Source organism: Saimiri boliviensis, chromosome 13 (assembly GCF_048565385.1).
Source record: "Saimiri boliviensis isolate mSaiBol1 chromosome 13, mSaiBol1.pri, whole genome shotgun sequence".
In the NCBI taxonomy this organism is placed as follows: domain Eukaryota; kingdom Metazoa; phylum Chordata; class Mammalia; order Primates; family Cebidae; genus Saimiri; species Saimiri boliviensis.
In genome coordinates this window covers 904,990-926,095 of record NC_133461.1, presented here as the reverse complement: position 1 = coordinate 926,095, position 21,106 = coordinate 904,990, and the positions used below count along the sequence as shown (strand labels likewise).

General features: G+C 61.1%; 1 protein-coding gene across 6 annotated transcripts in view; it reads left to right on the top strand.

The window, feature by feature from the left end:
• The window catches only part of NFATC1 (nuclear factor of activated T cells 1), a 121,766-nt gene that overhangs the window by 68,355 nt on the left and 32,305 nt on the right, over positions 1–21,106 (top strand). For 3 of the 6 annotated variants that reach the window (XM_039463620.2, XM_039463621.2, XM_039463626.2), the window contains 2 exons: positions 1,423–1,555; positions 13,835–14,536. In XM_039463620.2, coding sequence (XP_039319554.2) covers positions 1,423–1,555; positions 13,835–14,536 — 835 coding nt within the window. The other 3 variants (XM_039463622.2, XM_039463624.2, XM_039463625.2) reach the window with 3 other exon arrangements.

Below are 21,106 nucleotides of genomic sequence, written 5' to 3'. Positions count from 1 at the left end.
CCCCCATGACACACTCCTGCCACATCCCCCGATGCCACACACTCCGTGCCACACACTCTCGTGCCACATCCCCCCATGCCACAACCCCTGATGCCACATACTCCCATGGACGCTCCCCCCTGCTACACCCCCCATGCCACACACCCCTGTGGCTTATGTTTCATGTGTGTTCTTGAAAGAGCCTGGGTTTTGTAAACACGCTGCTGACTCTTGTATTAAAAACATGAACAGGTGACGGCAGCCGCCACACGCCGCCCTCTTGTGTCTGTGCCTCTGTGCCTTGGCTCTTCCCACCCGGGGTCTGTGGGGGTCAGGGCCTGCCACCTCTTCCTCAGTTGGAGCGAATTTGGGTCTGACTCAGGGCGTCAGCCATTGTCAGATGTGACAAACAGGCCCTCCCTGGAGACCGTGTCTCCAGGAAGCCCCGCCCCTCGGGACCCCACCACAGTCACCTGCGCAGGTGCGGGGCCCTCGAGGCGCGGCCATCACACCCGGCAGGAGGCAGGGCCTCAGGTGGTTTTCTGAAGGTCACCAACCCTTCAGGGTGGGACAAGCAGAAGCCTTTTGCATCCCCGCCAGGCCCCTTGCCCAGGTGGCCCCAGGCAGCCTGCACCCTCAGGCACACTGTCCCGATTCTGTTCACAGCTTCTGTTTTCCTGGCTTCTTTTCCCCACGTTGACAAGATTTCCATCTCGCTGTTGGTCTTGTCAGTGTAGGAAGTCTGATCCGCTGCTCTGAGGAAGCCTCCCGACTCCAAGGTGTGCCAGAAGTCAAGGGCACACATGCCCTAGGAGACGCATGCCCACACACGCATGCCGGCGCCACGCAGAGTCCAGGGCTGTCGGCGGCTGCTTCTGCACCGTCCAGGTGGCTGGTCCGGAGTTAACCATCACAGTAGCCCTGTGCCGCTGTGAAAACACGGGGGAGCTGGGTGCGGTGGCTCACGCCTGTAATCCCAGCACTTTGGGAGGCCGAGGCAGGTGGATTACAAGGTCACGAGATTGAGACCATCCTGGTCAACATGGTGAAACCCCGTCTCTACTAAAAATACAAAAATTAGCTGGGCATGGTGGCGCGTGCCTGTAATCCCAGCTACTCAGGAGGCTGAGGCAGGAGAATTGCCTGAACCCAGGAGGTGGAGGTTGCGGTGAGCCGAGATCGTGCCATTGCACTCCAGCCTGGGTAACAAGAGCGAAACTCCGTCTCAAAAGAAAAAACCATGGAGAAGTTGTGTGGCTCTGTGGAAACACAGGGCAGCTGTGTGGCCTCCGTGGAAACGTGTGGGAGCTGTGTGGCCTCCGTGGAAACGGGAGCTGTGTGGCCTCCGTGGAAACGCAGGCGAGCTGTGTGGCCTCCGTGGCATGGTAGCCCTTGCTTGCCCTGTGCTAACTGTCTGCTTCCTGTATGCCATTTTCCTGCTAGAATTCTCTGGTCGTCGAGATCCCGCCGTTTCGGAATCAGAGGATAACCAGCCCCGTTCACGTCAGTTTCTATGTCTGCAACGGGAAGAGAAAGCGAAGCCAGTACCAACGCTTCACCTACCTTCCTGCCAACGGTAACGCCGTCTTTCTAACCTTAAGCAGTGAAAATGAGCATGTGGGGTGCTTTTTCTAAAGACACAGAAACAGATGACGTCGCTGTAGAGCAGCGGGCGTGTTTCACGTGTAACTGTGTGATGTCCCGTTAGTGAGACTGAGGCATCGACTCTCTCCGAAGGAAAGGACAAGGAAGGGTTCCGACGCGTTTTCCTTGATCCCTGTTGCGGGGAGTGGGGGGCAGTGTTGCATGCTCGGATAGTCACGGTTATTGTGCTGCTTGGCGACTGTGTAACAGCCAAGGGGAGAACACGGCTCTTCTGCTCTCAAAACCCGGGAGGTCCTGGTGTGTGGTCCTGTACTAAAGCTGCTTCAGGTGAAAGGCAAATGTGCATAGCTATTTCGCAGGTGCCTTTAGGAATAAACCTTGCTTTTCAGCCTGTGGTCCTGATGTGGTCTTTAAGGTGAGCGAGCTTTGTGCTGGGCGGATGTCCCCAAGACACTTCTCCAGGGGACGTTTCATCTCCTGGGACCATGGGCATCCAGGCTGGTGCACCTCCTCCTCAACCCGCCTGCCCCTTACCCATCATGGGAACGGCTCCTTTTCACTAAAAAAAAAAAAAAAAAAAAAAAAAAAATCAGCTTACCTTTTTAACCTTTAGGGTGTTTTCTTAAAGGAAATACTATTGAGTGTGTGCTCTCAGTCCCTGAACCAGTAGCAGCTTCCTTTGTGGGTCCAGGCCACTCCTCCCGGTTTGGAGAGGACGGGGTTAGCTTTCATCCTGAGTTTTACTGTGTTTTGGGTAAGCTTAGCTAATGTCAACAGTCTTTCTATATTGCTTTTTTCTAAAACTCCAGAGATTCCTATCATCTGAGAGGGAAACCACATGCTGGGAGCTAATTACAAAAACAGCCACATTCTCTGAGTGAAATCAGGGTGTTCCCAGAGGTTTCTGTTTTCTCTGAACGTAAACAGCATTTGTAATAGACCAGATCCTAGGAAGGCCCTCAATCCCCATGTTTACACGAAACTGAAACTGCCGTGGGCTCCCTGTGTCCTCAGGCAAGCTCTAGAAATACCTCTCAAGGTGTGGATACTGGGGTTTTGCTGTAAAGTCGCTGTACCCCAAGAGCATCTGTGAGACAGAGCTGTAGGGTGACAGGCAGCCCCAGCCCAGCCCACACGGGGAAGGGCCTCGTGCTCTGTGACCCGTGGGATTGACATGGTCTGCATTGCCCACACCTGTTCTTGGAACAAGGTACAATGTATCTTACAGAAGAAAATACTGTATCATTTTTTGAAAATATGATTGTGTTGTAATTAAACTTGAAGCATGGTTGACCAGAAATTGAATGTCTTAAAGAAAGCCCGGGCCTCATAAAGAGGGCTTGCTTTCCAGAGCAACGCATTAATTTTTTCTTATGTACCGGGCACGTGGCAGCCCCACCATGGGTTTGTGCGGCACTGAGTTTAGCGCCCATCACGCGTCTCAGAGGCAGAAGGGGTCTGTGCGGGGAGCCTGCCAGCCCTTCGCAGGCAGCCGTGGAGGCCCCCAGGACCGTGAGCGCAGCATGAAGTTGGCAAGGCTGACCTGCTCCCGCCCCTCCTGCCCACACCCCACTCAGCAGCTGGCCATCCAGTCCTACCAGCCACGTTCCTGCCTCGGCCGGCCCCAGCACCCCTCTCAGCTCCGTGCCCGGCGTGGACGTCTCTCCTGGACCCCCGGCCCGATACCCAGCAGCACCCTCCAACCCCAGCTGCCCCAGCATGGCCCATCATAGGCCGGGTTCCCCAGGTCTGCCCCAGGCACCAGCCTTCACCCATCCTCTCCCTCTGACTCCCTCGTCTCTCCTTTCCCGGAGGGGCGCCACGGCCGCCAAGTGACCCTCCAGGTCCCCACGAGCACGCTGACTGGCCCTACCAGCCCACAGGGGCTCCCGGCTCCCTGTCACCCCCTGCCCCTGGGGGCTGTGACTGAACCCCGCACCACAGACTGTGATTCCCTCAGGCAGAACCCTGGGCTGCCGCTGTCAGTCAGTGTGGCTTTTAAATAAATAAACGAATGAGTGGAAAGCAGCACCCAGGCATCTGTGTCCGTCCGCGTCCCGCTGCATGTCCTGCCCTGCGACCCTGGCTGCGCCGGACACCGAGGCCACGCCAGGGCCTGTCTCCTCCGTGCTCATGCGTCTGTGTCTCAGGGTCCGGCTTGGACGGCTTCTGCCACGTGGTCCGAGAGCCGGTTGGCAGCTCTCCTGCCACAGCCCTTGGAGGTGTAGCCAGGACATGTCGGAGTGGAGGGCGGCCAGTCAGCAGGCACCGGCCTGAGGCGAAGCTGCTCCTGTGGTGCTTTTTCCCGTTCCCACATGGCGCCGTGGGGTCCATATCACTCCAGTCTCCGCTGTGCCGAGCTCCAGGCCTGAGTCCCCGGGGGTCATGGCAGCCAGAGGCAGGCTCGTAGGGGCATGAAGTGTGCTGTGGAAATGCCCAGGTGGACAGAAACGAACCACGTAGCCTCCGGCTATGGGATTCATTTCACATACAGTTTGTAGGATCAAGTCTCACTTGAGGTTTCCTTAGAATTGCCGTCCCCACAGACAGGCCCCACCGAGGGCTCCAGGGCATTTGGAATCCAAGTGTCCAAGGGGGTCCGGTGCTTGTGGGGGGCGGGGCATGCCTCGGCTGCCAGCCACTGGCACTCCTAATCTCAGCCCTGAAGGTGTCCTAGGATGATTTGGCGGAAGATGAGCCCAGAGGCAGCCCCTGGCCCTGAGCCCCTCTCCGTCCTCACGAGGCCTCATCTCTCCTCTCAAGTCAGCGTGGCGGATGGTCTCTGATGGGGCCCAGAGGGTCAGGCTGGTTCCCTTCACCTCCTAGGGGGGCAGGCGTTAAATGGGGAAAGGTTGCCACCCGAAGGTTTGAGCGGGAGCGGCAGAGCCCTCTGGGAGCCCTGCAGGAGGAAAGTAACCATAGGACACAGTGGGAGTCTCAGACACGTGTGCCACGCAGAGGGGCTTCCTGGAGCAGCTGTCACTGCTTTTGTTTAACTGCACCTGAATTTAATCTTCCGGAGGTGCGTCATGACGGCCGAGGGATGCCCGGGTGCCAGGAACGTCACAGTTCTGAGAGGTTATTCCAACGCGTCAGTTAGCGTTAACACCTGGAGTGGGGGGACCCTGCCCAGGCCTGGTTAGGAGGCAGCGTCCACGTGGCCTGGGTCGAGTGTGAGGGGCTGCGCGTGTGTCCCCAGATACGAGCAGGCGGGGCTGAGAATCTGGAAGAAGGAAACCAAGTCACACACTCAGAGTTAGCTAGCCAACGTCGGTATTTGTTTGCAGGAGAAAGTAAAACGTGGCAGATCACTGCGGCTTGGAGACTCGGGTCTTTTCATCTGACATTGTTTTCGTTGGTTTCTTGGAAATGCTTCCCGGGCTTCTGCGCGGCGACCCCATGGAGCTCTTCCCCGTCTGTGCGGAGGAGAAGCTCCTGCTGGCCCCAGCTCCCCGCGGGAGCACACACACCCCTGCCTCTGTTGGGATCCCTTTCATGGCCAGAGCCTACTTCCTCAGGGGACACGTGGCCCAGCTGAGGGTCCTCTGGTGACAGGGAGTGGCTGCTATGATCAAATCATCCATCACCCAAAATCGGGAGCAGCTCTGACCACGGAATGTGACATCCAGGGTGCAAAGTCATCAGGGTGGATCTGCCTCAGGATCTGGGGGTCCCTTGCTGGGGGTGGGCTCCAAGCCCAGACAGGAGCCAGCTGAAGACTCAAACGCCACGAAGAGGAGTGGGCGCCCTTCCCTCCCCAGCTCCTCCCCAACCCTCCACTGGCCCTGCCACGGAGACCTGGGCCTGAGTTTGTTTCTTCTCAAGGGTAGAAGGGGACTAGATGCCATTACTTTCCTGTCTGCAGTGAATTATTAAATGAAGAAGTGACCGTGGCATCGGAGAGGTGTCGGTAGAGAGGCTCCAGTGATACAGACGGAGCCGGGGTCCTGTGGCCGCGGGTCCACACCAGCGATCGTCATGAAGAGAGCTGCTTGGGCGTCAGCCAGGGCGGGGGCGGCTGTGAAACGGAGGTCCTGTGCACAGAGCCCACCACCCACGGTCGACGGCTGGGGGCTTGTCTCCACCTGCGCGTCCCAGGCAGCAGACCCGGTCTGTCGGGGAGCCCCCTCCAGATAGCATGTCCCAGGCCCCTAGTGCTCAGATGGGGTTGTGCGGGCCGAGGGCTCTAGAACCCTGTGAGGGATCCACTCGGTTGCAAACGGAGCCACAGACAGGCAGCCATGGGCCGCCCGCCCTCCCCGCCCTCCTCCTCAGCTGGTGGCCTCCCCTTCTTAGGAGCTTTCCGTTCCGCCTTTTCCCTGGATTTTCGGGCTCACGCTGTCCACGTCCACTGCACATAAGGCTCGATCTCGAGACCGTGACATTCGTGAGGTCTCTGCAGATGCTCTGTGGCCCCAGATCGCCCTTTCGCTGCCATTGGCCAAAAGCACAGCCCGGGTAGCTGCGAACACCCGTGGCCTCTTCCCTCCCTTCCCCTGCCCCCCCACCCCCTGCACACTTGGAGGCACCCTGGGGCTGGGCCTGAGCTCGGCTGTCACTGCGGAGTGAACCTGCCCACCTCAGACCCCCACCCAGCCCTGGCTGGGTCATCTTAGAGATGAGGAGGTGGGGCCCTGAGCGCCTGTCCAGCCCCCGTGTGCTGGCAGCGGGGGTGGAGGTGTCTCGCTGGCATCTTTCCAGGACTGCCGGGCTGTGCCTCCGGGTCTCTCCCCACCCCGTCCTGTTCCCTGACATAAAGTCGCTCACGTTCCGATCCGGCCACGTCGGCGGCTGCTCCCAGCTCCTTACCCGTCACCCACTGCTGCCCACAGTGCCCTGGTTTTCAGCCTCAAGGGACTCCGGGTGTCGGCCAGGCTGCAGGCGCTTCTATTCGATGCACACGCACCAGGGTCACAGGTTCTCAAAACATCCTCCTGGTAGCCCTCGTGTACCCTCCAAGGGCCTGAAACGCAGACGCCCCGTGCTCCATGCCCTGCCCTGCACAGAAACCAGGGAGGCCTCCCCTTTCTGCAGCTCATGGGGGTCAAGCCGGACCCCCTGTAATGATGTTTCAGCCCAGCTCTGCCCCAGCTTAGAAGTCCAACCTGATTTCAAACAGAGCGGGTGATTGCGTGGCCTTCGTGCACCAGGGGCAAGAATTCCGGAAGCGCGGCAGCCGATGACGTCTGTGGCTGGAGCTGAGCTGGCCCCACCCTCAAGCAGCAGCCTGTGGGCCCCGCATCCCGGTTCTACTGAAAGCCTCATGGCCACCCGCGGGAGGCAGCTTCTGTCACATTTCTGTTTCTGCCGCTTCCCTCCCTGCTCGACGGAAAGTGAGGGCAGGGTGATCAGATGCTCGCTGCCAACGCTGACCCCGAGGGAAAGGAATTTCCCTCTCACTTGCTGGGGGGTGCTGGCCCGCCAGGCCTCCCAGGAGACCTCCCAAACATCAGAAGAAGGGCTACAATTAAAAGGGGGACCGGAGATGCCCTTGCCCAGAACCTCTACCAGCAAGACGCCAGGCCCTGCATGTCCTCGGAGACTGTTCTAAGGCGGAAGGGATTTGGGGTGGAAGATTGCAGAAATCGGAGTGAGGGGGATACATTAGGGACCCAGGGCTGGGATCCAGACTCCTGTGAAGGAGCCTCCTGAGGCTGGGTGAGCCCAGCTCCTGCAGGAGGGGGTGGGGCTGGGAGCCTGAGACAGGATAAGGGGGTCGGAAGGGGTTTGTTTAGAAATCTAAGGGCCGTGGGCCACCAAAAACAGGGACGTGTGAGTCAGTGGGGAGGCTGGGCGCCAGGAAGCCTGGGATCCGGGACATGCGTGGGGCAACAGGAGCGCTCGGAGCTTGGCGACGCCAGCTGCGCGCCTGGGAGGGACCCGCCTGTCTGTAGAGCTGCTCCCAGCCAGCGTCTGCTGTGCGTCTGCCGCCCTGCCGTGGTCCCGTGGTTCCAGTGGCACGGTGAAGCCTGGCTCTGCAGCTGCCTAGGAGCGTGAGTCACGCACCCCACAGGACACGGAGGGTAGCCACGGCGATGACAGCTGAAAGCCAGCCGCTTTGTGTTTTGGTTTGTGCGTCTGTGGGAGCCTCTGCTGCCAGGAGCCTGACTGGGCGACAGACCCTGCCTCACCGCACCCAGGAGCAGCACTGCCTGTCACCTGCGGCCGTTGGCGCCCTGCAGCCCCGAGGCCCCTCATGCTTCCCCTTGCCACCGGGTGGTCCTGGCCCCATCGCCACCACCCGAGACCCCCATTAAGTCACTGAGCCCTGTCCTTGTTTTCACTTCTGTGTCTGGAAGAGTGCCGAGCCCCACCCATAGGACGGGTGTGAGGGCAAAGTCAGATCATCAGAAGCGCTCGGGCCTGTCTGGGCACACCGCCGGGGCCAGCCACAGGGTCAGCCGCCACGGAGCTGCGGTTTCAGCCTGGAGGTCTGTGGCGTGCCTGGTTGGAATACTTACCCTACTCATGTGGCTGTGACTCGGGAAGGGCGTACGTTCCTGGACACCGTGGAACACGGTTCAGCAGCAACGCCAGTAGGAGTGGGAGAGCGCCCACGGCCTCCCAAGGGCAGAGCAGACGCCATTGGAAAACCCCCCGCCGTCTCCCACGTCAGGTGGGGCCTGGTTGGTGCAGATTCACCGCCGCCCGCCTTGGGTGGGGACAGCCTCGTCCACACGCCATCCGCCGCTTTCCTTCTCTCACTGTTTACAAAAAGTCGTGCCCTGGAGCTGTCATTCCTGGTTGTTGATGTTGATGGCAACACTTGGACTTCACTGTCGTGTCGTGCAGAGAACAGAAGCCAGTCTGATCTTTGTTCTCCAGGGGTTTAGACTTTGAACAAAACCTCTTTTGTCAGCACTGCTGTGCGTACCTGTAGAGCGATTCCAGCTGAACACTTGAGGGTTCTGAACATGCAGGCCTGGGGAGAAGGGAACCGTCCTGGGGCAATTCCCTGCTGTGCACGGCACCTGCAGCCTGCAACCGGCTCAGTGTTAGATCCCAGCCCCGGTGCCACCTGGGCACCAGCTGTAACTAGACCGAGGAAGGGGTCTCCGTCTGCGGGGCTTCCCCAGCAGAGCGCCACCGGCCGTCACCTTGTAAACAGATGCTCACTTCTCACCGCTCTGGAGGCTGGAAGTCTGAGGTTGGGGCTGGGACGGTTGGGTTCTGGTGAGGACCCTTCCAGGTTGAGACAGTCAGATTCCTACCGTATCCTCACGTGGCACCGCAGATTTGTGTCTTCCTCCTCATGGGACACCAGGCATGGGATCAGGGCCACACTCTGATGACATCCTTGAACCCCAGCTGCCTCCCGCAAGCCCCATGTTCAAGTAGAGCCAACCGGACAAGGGTTAGGGCTTCAACACGAGATTGAATGAACATGATTCCATCCATAGCAGTGACCCCACTTGTCTAAAGCTGAAGGGCTGGGCCTGCCCCTGCCCCTGCCCCCTGCCTGCCCATCCCCAGGGCCCCTTCTTGCCCCCAGGGCCCCCTGCCACCCCCAGGCCCCCTACCTGCCCACCTCCAGGCCCCCCCTGCCCCCTGCCTGCGCACCCCCAAGCCCCCCCGTCCACCCCCAGGGCCCCCTGCCACCCCCAGGCCCCCTACCTGCCCACCTCCAGGCCCCCCCTGCCCCCTGCCTGCGCACCCCCAGGGCCCCCTGTGCTGCAGACAGAGCCCCCAGAGCCGGGAGCTGCAGGCACCAACCTCAGGAAGCCGGGGCTGCGTGGGCTCTCACCTGCTGCCGTATCACTCAGGCCAATTTTCATTCTCAGGTCTTGTCACCTCTGCCTTATAGCTGGGGAGACGGGCTCATGGGATTTAGGGGTCTCAGCATCACACGGCCAGTGGTGTGTGGTTGGGAATTCACGTGTGCGGCCTCAGAAGCTGGCGTGTCCCATCCCAGCTGCAGGTCGCTGCCCCCAGATCTTCCACGAACGTGCTCAGTGAGGCTGCAGGTCCAGGGAAGGGCGTTTACTGGACGGTACACAAAGGTGCCGCCTGCAGTGTGTGGCTTCGGGTGGTGCCGTTCACCCATCCCTTCCCGCCTTTATTCTCCACCCATCAGGCCTGGGTGCCGTGCCAGACCCTGGGACAGCTGTCAGTCAAAGCTCACGCACAGGCCCCCCTGGGCCAAGGGACCCTGACCGGCTGAGACTCACAAGATGCTGTCATGGGCGGGGCACATGTGGTGCCCCTGGGTTTGAAGTCGCCGCCCCCAGCTCCCTGCAAATAGCTCTGGGAAGGAGGGCAGCAGCGGGCGGCGTGGGACCATCTCGGTCACAGGCACACGAGTTCATTCCTGAGAGGCGCACGTTGCTGCAGCCTCTGGCTGGAGTCTGGGGCCTTGGGAAGAGAGGGAGCGCCTGCTGTGGATGCGGCGACGGAGCTACCTAGACTTGGCGGGGTCCCCGTGAAGCGTCCACTCGGCCTCTGCTTGCCCTGGGGTGGCGGGCACATCAGCACTGGGCCTGCTCCGTTCCGCAGGGCAAGTAACCCTTGTGTCCTGACGCCCCGCCGGCTGCCAGCATCCCAGGGAGGTGGCTCACGTGTCCTGGCGCCATGTGCCCCTCACCACCACCATCCTGGGCCGGGACTTCCCCGGGAGGAGGAATCCAGGTGGCTGGGGAGGTGCAGGAGTGAACGCCAGTGCCACTGTGCTTTTCAGTGGGCCGTGTCTGCGCGGGGTTCTCCAGCGTGCTCTGGCCAGCAGCAGCAGACGCCACCCGGCCGCTCAGCCCGCCGACTCTCTGGAATCACCAGCCTTGGGCCATGGGGTGGCTAATTTATGGCCACGGTCATTTATGGGACAGCTGTGCTGGGGTGGTGCCTCCAGTGTCAGGCAGAGCTATAAAAGAGCGCAAGGGACACTTTACAAAAGAGCCATGCTGGCCCCCACGCCTGGCCACGTTTCTGGGCCCTGGCTGAAAATCCCGTGTGTGAAGAGAGGATCCCCACAGGGCATTAATTTAACCTTCCAGCCATGTGCTTTTGCTTAAGATCATAAACTGGAAATTACCAGCCTTACTTAGAGTGGAGGCTGGGCTATTCAGGACAGCAGCCTCTTCTGAGCAGCGGTGATGTGGGTGCCCACCAGTGTCGCGCTCCCACGTCTGGGCCTGTTTCAGGAGACCCCAGCGCCTCTGGAAGGCGCAGGCCTGAGTTCAGGGAGAACACTGGCCACGCACTGCCCCAGGTCTCCCCACAGTCCGGCTTTGTCGTGGGCTCTCAAGCTTGAAGCTGGAACCGGAGGACAGGCGGTTCCGAGGCCCAGCTGCCTGCACAGAGCCAATGGGGGCACGGCCTGAAGCCGACACATGTCCCCTGGATGAAAATGTCCCCAGCCCTGGGGTCTCCAGACGGCGGTCAGAGCCCTCCCCCCAGGCACCGACTCCCCCACCCCTTAAAAAAGGTGTTGCCACCCATGGCTCAGATATTTGACTTTCTAACGAGAAGCAAGGGGGATGGGGTTACCTGGTCAGCATGAGGGCACCCTCCCCTCAGCAGCCCCGACCTGTGCAGGCAGTCCTGGGCTCTGCCCCATCTGTGAACCCTCTGCTGAAGACGCGGCCCCAGGAGGCCACACTCAGGTGGCTGGAAGCAGAGACCTCCCCGCAGGAACCGACCCGGCACTCCAGGGCTCGTGCCAGGCGCTGACGCGTTCTGTAGCTCCTCCCAAAGTTGACACCAGAGCAGCGGCAGCTTCAGATGGAACTGGCTAGACCTCACCGCTGGGACAACTGAATTGTGATGTCACCCTGAACGTGGCCATTGCTACCTGGGGTGTGATTCCAGCGTGACCCCAGTGGTGCTTGCAGAGTGGACAAGGCTGGGGAGCACCCATCCCACCCCGCCCTGGGCGCCCCTGTAGACGCAGCCCCGACCTCGGCCTTCGTGCGTGCCTGACAGCTCGGGCCACACTCGCTGCGGTAGCTGTGGCTGAACCTTTCTCGGGCCAAAGGCTGGCGATGCCAGGTCTGCAAGCCCCGGGGAAGGCCGGCATGACCCTCAGGAGAGCCTGGCTGGATGGACGGGCCCCAGTCAGGGAGCTGCAGGCCGCGTCCTGGGACAGCCTTGGAATCATGGTGGCCATGTGATTTTCCTCCTGCCTCCTAGACGCCAGCACCCCTCTCAAATCTCGGCCTCCCTACTCAGCGTGCACGGCAGACGCTTTATTATTTTCTAATTTTTTTATTTCTATTACACTTCAAGTTCTGGGGCACATGTGCAGATCGTGCACGATTGTTACATAGCTGTACACGGGCCATGGTGGTTTGCTGCCCCCATCCCCTGTCATCTACATTAGGTATTCCCCCCATCCCCCACCCCCTGCTATCCCTCCCCTAGCATCCCCATCCCCCAACAGGCCCCAGTGTGTGATGTTCCCTCCCTGTGTCCGTGTGTTCTCATTTTTCAACACCTGCTTATGAGTAAGAACAGGCGGTGTTTGGTTTTCTGTTCTTGTGTCAGTTTGCTGAGAATGATGGTTTCCAGCTTCATCCATGTTCCTGCAAAGGATGTGAATTTATCATTTTTTATGGCTGCATAGTATTCCATGGTGGATACGTGCCACATTTTATGCGGCAGATGCTTTAAACGTCAGCTCCCTACACGCGTGCAGAGTGGATGAAGTAAGGATTTGAATGAGTGAATGAAAGGAGGGAATTGACAAGTCAGAGCACAAAAACAACGAAATGCAGCAACTCTGTGGAATCCCAGGGTTGAAGGTGTCGGCTGACCTCCTTGGACTCGGAGGCTGGTGAGATGCTGCAGCTGGGGACGGCCCACGTGGGTTACTCCCTGTGATGGCCCCCGTGTGGCAGGGAGGAGGCGTGGCCAGCGTGGACAGCTCTTCCCAGGTCTCGTGGCCGCCTGGATCTGTGGTGGGCGCCGCAGGGGAGGCCACAGGTAGCACAGGGGCTCTCGCGCCGTGCGCTGCAGGAAAACGTGTCTGCGTCGTTCGCAGCTGCTGGCCGACCCTCGGCACCCCGGCTGTCGTGGGAACGGCTGCGTGGACTCGCAGGCTCAAGCCCAGGGCTAGAGGTGTCCTCTCCAGTTGTGGAAGTGCTTCTCCTGACCGCGGGAGGCCGCCTGGGCCTTCAGCGGCTGTCAGTGTTTGCGCAGGGAGCCTGTGTGCAGGTTTTTGGGGGCCCCGTGAAGGCCCCAGGTGGGGATGGAAGTTTCTCTCCCTGTGGCCAACCCCACTGTCAGAACCCACTGGTGTGCAGCTCACGGGGAGGAGAAAACGGACGAGGAGACCTGATGATAGCTCACGGCCCGCGCCGCGTTCGCTCAGAGTGGCGCCTCACGTCTGTTGGGAATTCACGTGCGCCGTGGCGAGGGCCTCAGAGCAACGGAGCCGTCTGTGTCTCTTCTAAGTAGCACGAGAGGCCTGAGACCAACAGGAAAACAGCAGCCGCAGGAATGCTGGCTGGGATCTGCCTCGCCGCTCTGTTGACTGCACGCCCTGCCCGCCGCCTTCCCGGCACCCCACAGAAGCCGGTGCAGAGGCCGGGGTGGGTGCAAGGCACGGGTGCGAGGCGGGAGCCAGCGTCGGCTCTGGGCCAGGCCTGGCAGAGCAGCCTTGGGGACCCGGTGCCTGGCCTGCAGGCTCTTCCCCATGGCCCCTGCTTTCTCGGGAGGGCTGTGTGGGAGAAGTCTCCAGAAACTCAGGAGCCCCGTGTTCCGTCGTAGGCTGTTGGGTCACCGCCTGCACACAGCCCACCCCTTTGAGAGGGATTGGGAGGGGCCGTGGAGGGGCTGCATCCTCAGCGAGGGCATCTTTCTGTCTCAGTGACGGACGCTTCTCGCCCTTAGTGGGCATTCCCCTTTGCAGTTGGAGTTTTACGGACTCCTGAAAGCTGTCTTGTTGTGTGTTCGAGTTTACCACGCCTAGTGTCGGGAGCAGACATGCCATCGTGCGTCCAAGTTCAGATGTTCGCTTTGATTCCTACAAATCCACAGGCCCCTGGGCCCGGGGCTTCCACTGCCGTTTGCAAGTGGACTTTTACAGCGCGTTAGAGCCGGCGGAGAGGCCAAGGAAAACAGTCCTGGCCGGTATTAGAACCAGCTGCCGCTCTGGGCCGATGACTCATGCCTTTTTTTAATGGGGTGGGAGAACCAGGCAGGAGACAGAAGGGCCCAGTCAGGGCTGCTGGCCCTGCGGAGGGCGTCCCCCGCCAGCCTGTCCGATCATACCCATCTGCAACTCACGTTGACCTAACTTTTCTCTCCCTTCTCACAGTTCCAATTATAAAAACAGAACCCACTGACGATTTTGAGCCTGCTCCAACCTGTGGACCGGTGAGCCAGGGGTTAAGTCCGCTCCCGAGACCGTACTTCAGCCAGCCGCTGACCACGCTGCCCGACCCCAGCTCCTGCCTCGTGGCCGGCGTCCCGGCCTGTCCGCGGAGAGGCGCCCTGATGCCAGCAGCCCCCGGCACGAGCCCCAAGCTCCAGGACTTTTCTCCCACTGCGTACTCCAAGGCCATCACCAGCTCGGGCCACTGTCACCTGGGGCTTCCGCCGCCGGCCGGAGAGGCCCCCACCATCACCCCCACCGTCCAGGACGTGCCCAGGCCAGCGGCCGCGCACCCCGGCTCTCCCGGACAGGCGCCCCCGGCCCTGCTTCCGCAGCAGGTGAGTGCGCCTCCGAGCGGTAGCCACCCCCCTGGGCTCGAACACTCACTCTGCCCCAGCAGCCCCTCTCCTCCACTCCCGCCCGCCGCCCAAGAGCCGACCTACCTGCAGCCCTGCAGCCCAGCGTGCCCACCTGCCACGGGCCGCCTACAGCACCCGCCGCCCACGGTCCGCAGGGACGAGTCTCCAACCGCCCGGCCCCGGCTGCTGCCAGAGGCCCGTGAGGACGGTAGTCCTAATTTGGCCCCTATTCCTGTAACGGTCAAGCGAGAGCCAGAAGAATTGGACCAGTTGTACCTGGACGACGGTGAGTGCCCGCGGCCACGCCGATGTGTGCCCAGCCGGCGCCGTGTCGTGAGCTCGTGGAGGAGACGCGTGCCTGTGGCTCAGGGACAAGCATCCCGGCCGGGCGGGGCGTGGGTGTGTCCTCCTGACACACTGTGCCCATGTGTTGCTGTGGGGCTCCCGCGGGTCCCTGGGCTGCAGACCCCCTGCGAAGCCTGCCCCGGGGCCTGAGGCTCATGCCGCGTGCCCAGGTTTGCGACTTCGGCTGACTGGGTGGCTCGGCTCAGGCTCAGGCTCAAAGCCCTGGCTAGAGGAGGCGCCGGCCTCTGCGGTCAGGCATCGCGGGTGCCACCAAGTCCCGTGGATGGCTTGCAGACGACAGCTTAGCCGGGGGGTGTGCGCGTTGCTCTGTGTGGCTCTGTGCACACGTCTAACGACCGTGTCCGCCTGGCAGGACCTTGGAGGACGCCGTGACACTGGGGGCCCGGGACGGCGCCTTCAGGCCTTGGGCACGTGACCGCCCCTGTCCAGGCTCCCGCAGCATGGAGGCACACTGAACACCGCGCACCTGGGGCTGCGTGGGAAGGAAGTGGCCTCACATCTGTGGCCAGGCGTGTGGCGCGGGAACCCCGGCAAGCACGCAGTCCTTCCTGTGAGCAGGGCTGACCAAACGCCGCTGTGTTTTTGGCGAGCGTTTCTGTTTGACGGCCCAGCCCAAGTTGCGTGCGGTCACACTGTGGTCAGGGAGGCACCCGCAGCCCTGGTGATGGCACGTTAGAGTGTGGCTCGGTCTGTTTTCCAGCCCTGCCTGCGTGGTTTGTGTGGGGATTGGGCTTCGTTCCCGTCAGGGGCACAGTGAGTCCTCCTGAGTGTAAGACGTTTCCCAGGCCAGGGTTCCAGCAGACACACCAGAGCCTTGCTCACTTCCTGCCCCGAGGCCTGAGGACCAGGCAAGCCTTGGCCTTCCAGGGAGGGGGCAGCATCAGCCTCTCCTGACCTCGGGGGCGGGACTCCGGGGCGTCCGGAGCTGGGTTTCCCGTCTGCTGGGCAGGGAGTGAGGCCTTGCCAAACGCCTTCCTGCTGCTTTCTGACTGCAGGCTGCAAGCTTTTTAAGGAGGATGCATGCAGATACTTCAGTCCCCCCAAATTTTCAACTTTTGAGCCTGGAGCCCTGGTGTGTGTGTGAATTTGAGGTAGTGTATTTCATGGGGCCTGGACTTTGTCTGTGTGTGAGCTTGTGGGAGTGTGTCCATGTAGCCCTGGTGTGTGTGTGTATGTGTATGAGCTTGCAGGAGTGTGTCCCGTGGAGCCTGCAGCCCCCACCGTCTGTTTTTGGGCTTGCAGGAGTGTACCTGTCTGCTCAGGAGGCTGCTGCCTCCCCAGGGCTATCCCTCGACACCACCCTGGAGGCCCATGGCTGCCCCGGCCACTCTCTGGAGGTTTGTGGTGACCGTGGGGCGGGGCCGGGACCACGTCTGTGTCCTGCGCAGATTTGTCCTGAAGCTCTTCCTGTCTGATCTGCCCGCTGCCCTCCTCGTCCACCCACAAGGCCGCCAGAGCTCTGCATGGGCTGTGTCCCTGCACTGCTGCCTGCTGAGCACAGACAGACTCCACCTTCACCCCCAGCCTCTGCGTGAGGTGGACACTGCGTGGGTGGACGCCGGCCGAGGGGGGCGCTGACGGCCACGCCTCCCATCCCTCACCCCTGCCTTGTCTCACGTGGTCTCTTCCTGCCCGCCACGTCTTGTCCCAGCTGTGACCAGCCAGCCCTGGGCTCCCACGTCTGGGCAGCGCCCTGCAGGCTTAGGTGGGAAGTAGGTCTCGCTGGTGTTTCAGCTGCCCGGGGTCCACGTGTGGCTCTATGGCGAGGGTGGAGCTCGGGGCAGGCGAGACTGAGGGGGTTGCTGGGGACGAGGGCATATTCCATGTCAACACAGTGGGCGGGGCTGGCGTCCTACCCCACCCATTTCTGCCAACGCCTCACCAAGTGGCCCAGGCCCCTCAGGCCTTGGTCCTAGAGCTCAAAGCTAAGTGAGCCAGGCTGGCCTTGGGGACCACGGGAGCTGGGCTGTCTGAGGGCACAGACTGCTGCGTAAGTGTGAGTGTGGCCCTGCCCTGGCTGGCCCCACTGTGCATGGACATAGAGGGAATGGGACCCGGGAGAGGCGAGTGGGGTCCACAGATGGCCCCTGGACATGTGGAAGGCTGAGGCTGGGCTGCATCTGCTGTGGGTCTGGGCCTGGCCTGCACATCCTCTGAAGGTGCCCGAGGACACATCCCGTGGGCACCTCCCCTGACCACCTAGGGGACGCTGGAGCCCGTGACGTGCCCGCTGCAAAGCGCTTGTCGCCCTGTTCAAGACAGTTTGTCGCCCTGAGTCCTGCTGCTCCTGCCCTCGGGACACTGGGGACAGCCCCTCCCCTGGGTGAGCGCACGTCCCGGCAGGCCCCTCTCCCCATTCCTCGTGCTCTGCGGCCGTGGTGACCTTCCCGGAACTCGGATCTTGTGGGTCACATCCTGTTCAGAAGCCCCAGGGGTTTCCGTGTTGCCAAAGCAGAGATGGCCTTGGAGCCTGGCGCCCGCCTCCCACTTTCCGGTCCACGTATGTCTTATCAGGCCCAAGGCTGGCCCCGGAGCCTCCAGCGCAGACCCCGAGCGCAGTTTACGGGTGCTGTGTTCATTCTATTTCCATAATACGGGGCCAGCCACACGCAAGCGCTTTGGTTTAGTGTATGGCACTAGGCAGTGCTGTTTTGGGGGTCAGGTTGGGGTGGAGGTCGAGACACCTGTGCAGACACCTCCCTGCGCCATGGTGAGCGTCATCCATTTCATCTGCACCTGCGAGGTCCCTCGATGCTCAGCCAGGACTGCAGGAGCTCAGGCTTTGGGCAGCTGGAAGCAGCGTCAGCCATGGCCTGGCCTCCTGTCCCCGTGGACAGACAGCCCCTCTCCGTCCTTCAGAGGCGGGCAGGTGGGGCGGGTCGCAGAGGAAGTTCTGCTCAGGGTGGGTGTGAAGGGGAGGGGAGAGTCCTAGGGGCTGAGGGAGTGAGATGGGGGACCCTGGTCAGGCCAAGGCTCTGGGTCAGGGTAGGGGGAGCCTGGTGCAGGCCTGACATTGCTGCCATCCCATGAGACAGGCGCCAGGCTGTGGGCTCCAGGTCTGTCCTGAGCAGCTGGAGGCAGGTCCACCCACTCTAGACGCCTGTGCCTCCCTGGTGAAAAGAGCAGATTCGACTGTTTATTGCTCTGTTGGAGATGAGTGGACAAAGCCTTCACTGAGAGTGATGTGGGCCAAGCCGTTTCCTGAGTCCCGGGTGCATGGGGTGTCCCGGGTGCTGCCTGTCCTTGTGAGAAGATGGCTGGAGCGTCCCCAAGATGGCCGGGAAGGGTCCTGGGTCCGGGTTGAGTCTGGGTTGGCCCTTCTCCTGCAGATGACCCCTGGCTTGCCCCGAGGTGGAACCCAAACCCCAGGCTCACAAACACCACAACACAGAGGTTGGGGCCCAGGTGGGGCCAGGAAAGCCTCATGCAGGATGAAGACCTGAATCACGAGGTGGACCCCTGAGTCCCCCAGACCCGTGAGCTCCAGGGAAATGTGGGGGGCCACGCAGGGGCCACTTCTGCATGAGACGGGCTAGGGTATGGGTGATGCTGGTTTAGTGTTAATGTATATTTTGTCTAATTTCACATTCCCTAAGAGAATTGGGCACCTCAGCACCCACCCTGGGGCTCAGCTGCTGGCTTAGAAAGCGGTGGTCTGGAGTGGGGGAGTGGAGAGGAGTGGGGAGCACAGGGCCCCCCACCAAGGGACGATCCCAGCACCCGGCGAAGGACTGGAGATGGGAGGCAGAAATAGTCGGGAAACCCAGGTCAGAGGTCGGCACGTGCCCTCAGTGGGTGGAAAGGGGTCGCTGCGTGTGTGTGTTTATGCAACAGGCAAGTGAGGAACACTGGGGTGGGAGGAAGCAGAAGAGAAAGCGGGCTGGGGCTGGGGCGGAACTCAGATGCCCCGACCGTGTTTGTAAACAGGCCGAAGGGATGGGCAGCCAGGACCTGCTGGCCGGCCCTGAGCCCCGTGAGGCTCCTGTGGCAGGTTGTGGCATCGCAGGTGACGGAAGCCCCGCCGGGTCCTGGTGCCCAGCTTCCCTGGCTTCTCTCTGCCACCCTCTGGCCCCGCCGCTGCCTCCAGGGCCAGCAAGCCTGCCGGGAGGCACGGAGTTAGTCTCCAGCGCCCTGCGAACCAAACAGCGGTGCCTTGTAGGGCTGCGTGCAGGGAGGAGGCGGAGGGTCTGGGCCGGTGCCTGGATGTCCTCACGGGGCTGGAGACCCGGCCGTTTTGAGGGGCTTCCCTCTGCCTGACCAGAACCAGAGCCGGGGGTCGGTGAATTGAGTCACTTCAGGGCTTTGCTGCTGGCTTCGTGTGCGGCGCTGTGCTGAGGCAGCCGGTGCCATCTGGGGCTCCTCCCGTGCGCGGTGACGCTGATGCCGGAGGCCCGTGAGGATGGAGAAAGAACTTACTTCGTGTGTGCAGGTTTTTCACTTGTTTTGTTTGGGTTTTGATTTTCTTTTCCAGGAACGTAGAGTTAAAAGGCAATACTAGAATATTGTCCCGTTGCAGAGAGTGTGTGTGGGGCGGGCACAGTGTCTGCGTTTGCATTCCCAAAGGGTCTGGGGAGGACGTTTCACACCAGAGCCTCCTCCCTGGAAGCCTCCGCTTGGCCACAGGAATCTGAAGGTCACGCATGGCCCATGTCCTGTGTGTCTTAAGGAATCCAAGCCTCAAAATGACAAATGAAGCTGGATGTGGTGGCTCACACCTGTAATCCCAGCACTTTGGGAGGCCAAGAGGGCAGGTCACCTGAGGTCAGGGGTCCGAGACCAGCCTGGCCGTCATGGTGGAACCCCGTCCGTATTAAAAATACAAAACTTAGTTGGGCGTGGTGACGCGTGCCTGTCATCCTAGCTACGTGGAAGGTGGAGGCAGGAGAATCACTTGAGCCTGGGAGACGGAGGTTGCAGTGAGCCAAGATCACACCACTGCACTCCAGCCTGGGAGGAACAGAGTGAGACTCCGTCTCAAAAAAAAAAAAGAAAGAAAGAAAAATGAATTCAGCTTTTTTTTAAAGGATTTCTTTGCTTTCGAGTCCTCTCTGCTCCCTCGTTTGGTTTCAGAAGCGCTTGACCCATAATAAATTCTAGTGACAAGGTCGTTTGCTTCTCCCCATGACTGAGCTTCCCTCAGACTTCCCGAGCAGGGCCCAGCCACGGAGATGCCTTGTTTCAATAGTCGCTTTCTAGGTCTTGCATTATTTTGAATGCAGATTTGAAAACACGTCACAGGGCTCAACGTGGCTGGTTTTCCAGTGTGATTTTCTTGCATTCCCTGTCGTGGAGAAGGCCCATGAAGAGGCTCCCTGGGGTGGACTCTTGATGAATTGCACGTTACAGTGGTCAGCTCCGTGGCACGGGCTCCCACGTCGAGAGCATTTGCAGGGCCGTCCTCTGAAATGGAGGTGTGTGGGGCTCCCCGTGGTGCCCACCTGCTGCTGAAATGGGGCCTCCCTGGACCCTTGTGGAGAGCGGCTGTCCCTCGGTGCAGGCTTGTCTGCTGCCCATGCCTCCCTGTGCCACCTGGACCGCCCCACGGCCTCTGCCACAATCAAGCCTTTCAGTCCCTCAGAAGCACGAGGGTTTAGAAAGTCTCGATGTTATTAAAACAACAAGCAGGTAGACCAGGCAGTCGGAGCGTGTCTGCCGCAGTCTGGGCTATGAGCTGCCCCTCACCTGCCCCTCCTCCTGAGCCTGGGCTGCTCCAGAGAGAACAAAAAGCTCTCCTCATGGAAAGTGTTACTAACCTGGCCTGGTGCCCAGGGCTGAGGCCTTCCCCGCAGCTGAGGATGATTGAAAGGGTCTGTGCACGGGATCAAACACGGCGTCGTTAGCGTTGCAGACGTCGGCTACCGCGTGATGGATGGAGCCGTGAACTCAGCCGTGCGAATCATTCATTAGGGTCAGCGCTTGGTGCCCTGGGACTGCAGCGTGGGGGTTTCGAGGCATAAAACTCACCGCACACCTCCAGAGACGGAGCCTGCTGTCGGCGGGGCGGGGCGGGGTGGGACGGGGTGGGCTGCGGGCCCGGCTGCAGGTTCTCCAAGGCCACTGGAAGGCTCTTCCCGATGCCAGGAGCCCTCCAGCCCCAGGCCCAGAGCTGTTTCCCAGGGAGCAGGCCCTGTGACTGCCCGAGTGAGGCGGCCACGGGAGACTACGTCTAGACCTGTGCACCATAACTGCCCGAGTGAGGTGGCCACAGGAGGCTGCGTCCAGACCTGTGCATTCTGTGACTGCCCAAGTGAGGCTGAGTGAGGCGGCCACGGGAGGCCACGTCCAGACTTGTGTGCCAGGCAGCAGCGCATAAGGCCGATGTGCACATGTTGACTCACGTTTCTGTTTCTCTATAGAAAACTAGCTCCCACCCGGTGTCAGCCAGCCACTGCCAGGGAGACCATGGCCATGGGTGGGACAGGCGAGAGCGGGGGCATGCCCGCTACTAATGGGGCTCGCAGCCCGTGGCCGGAGAACCCAGGGCAGCTGC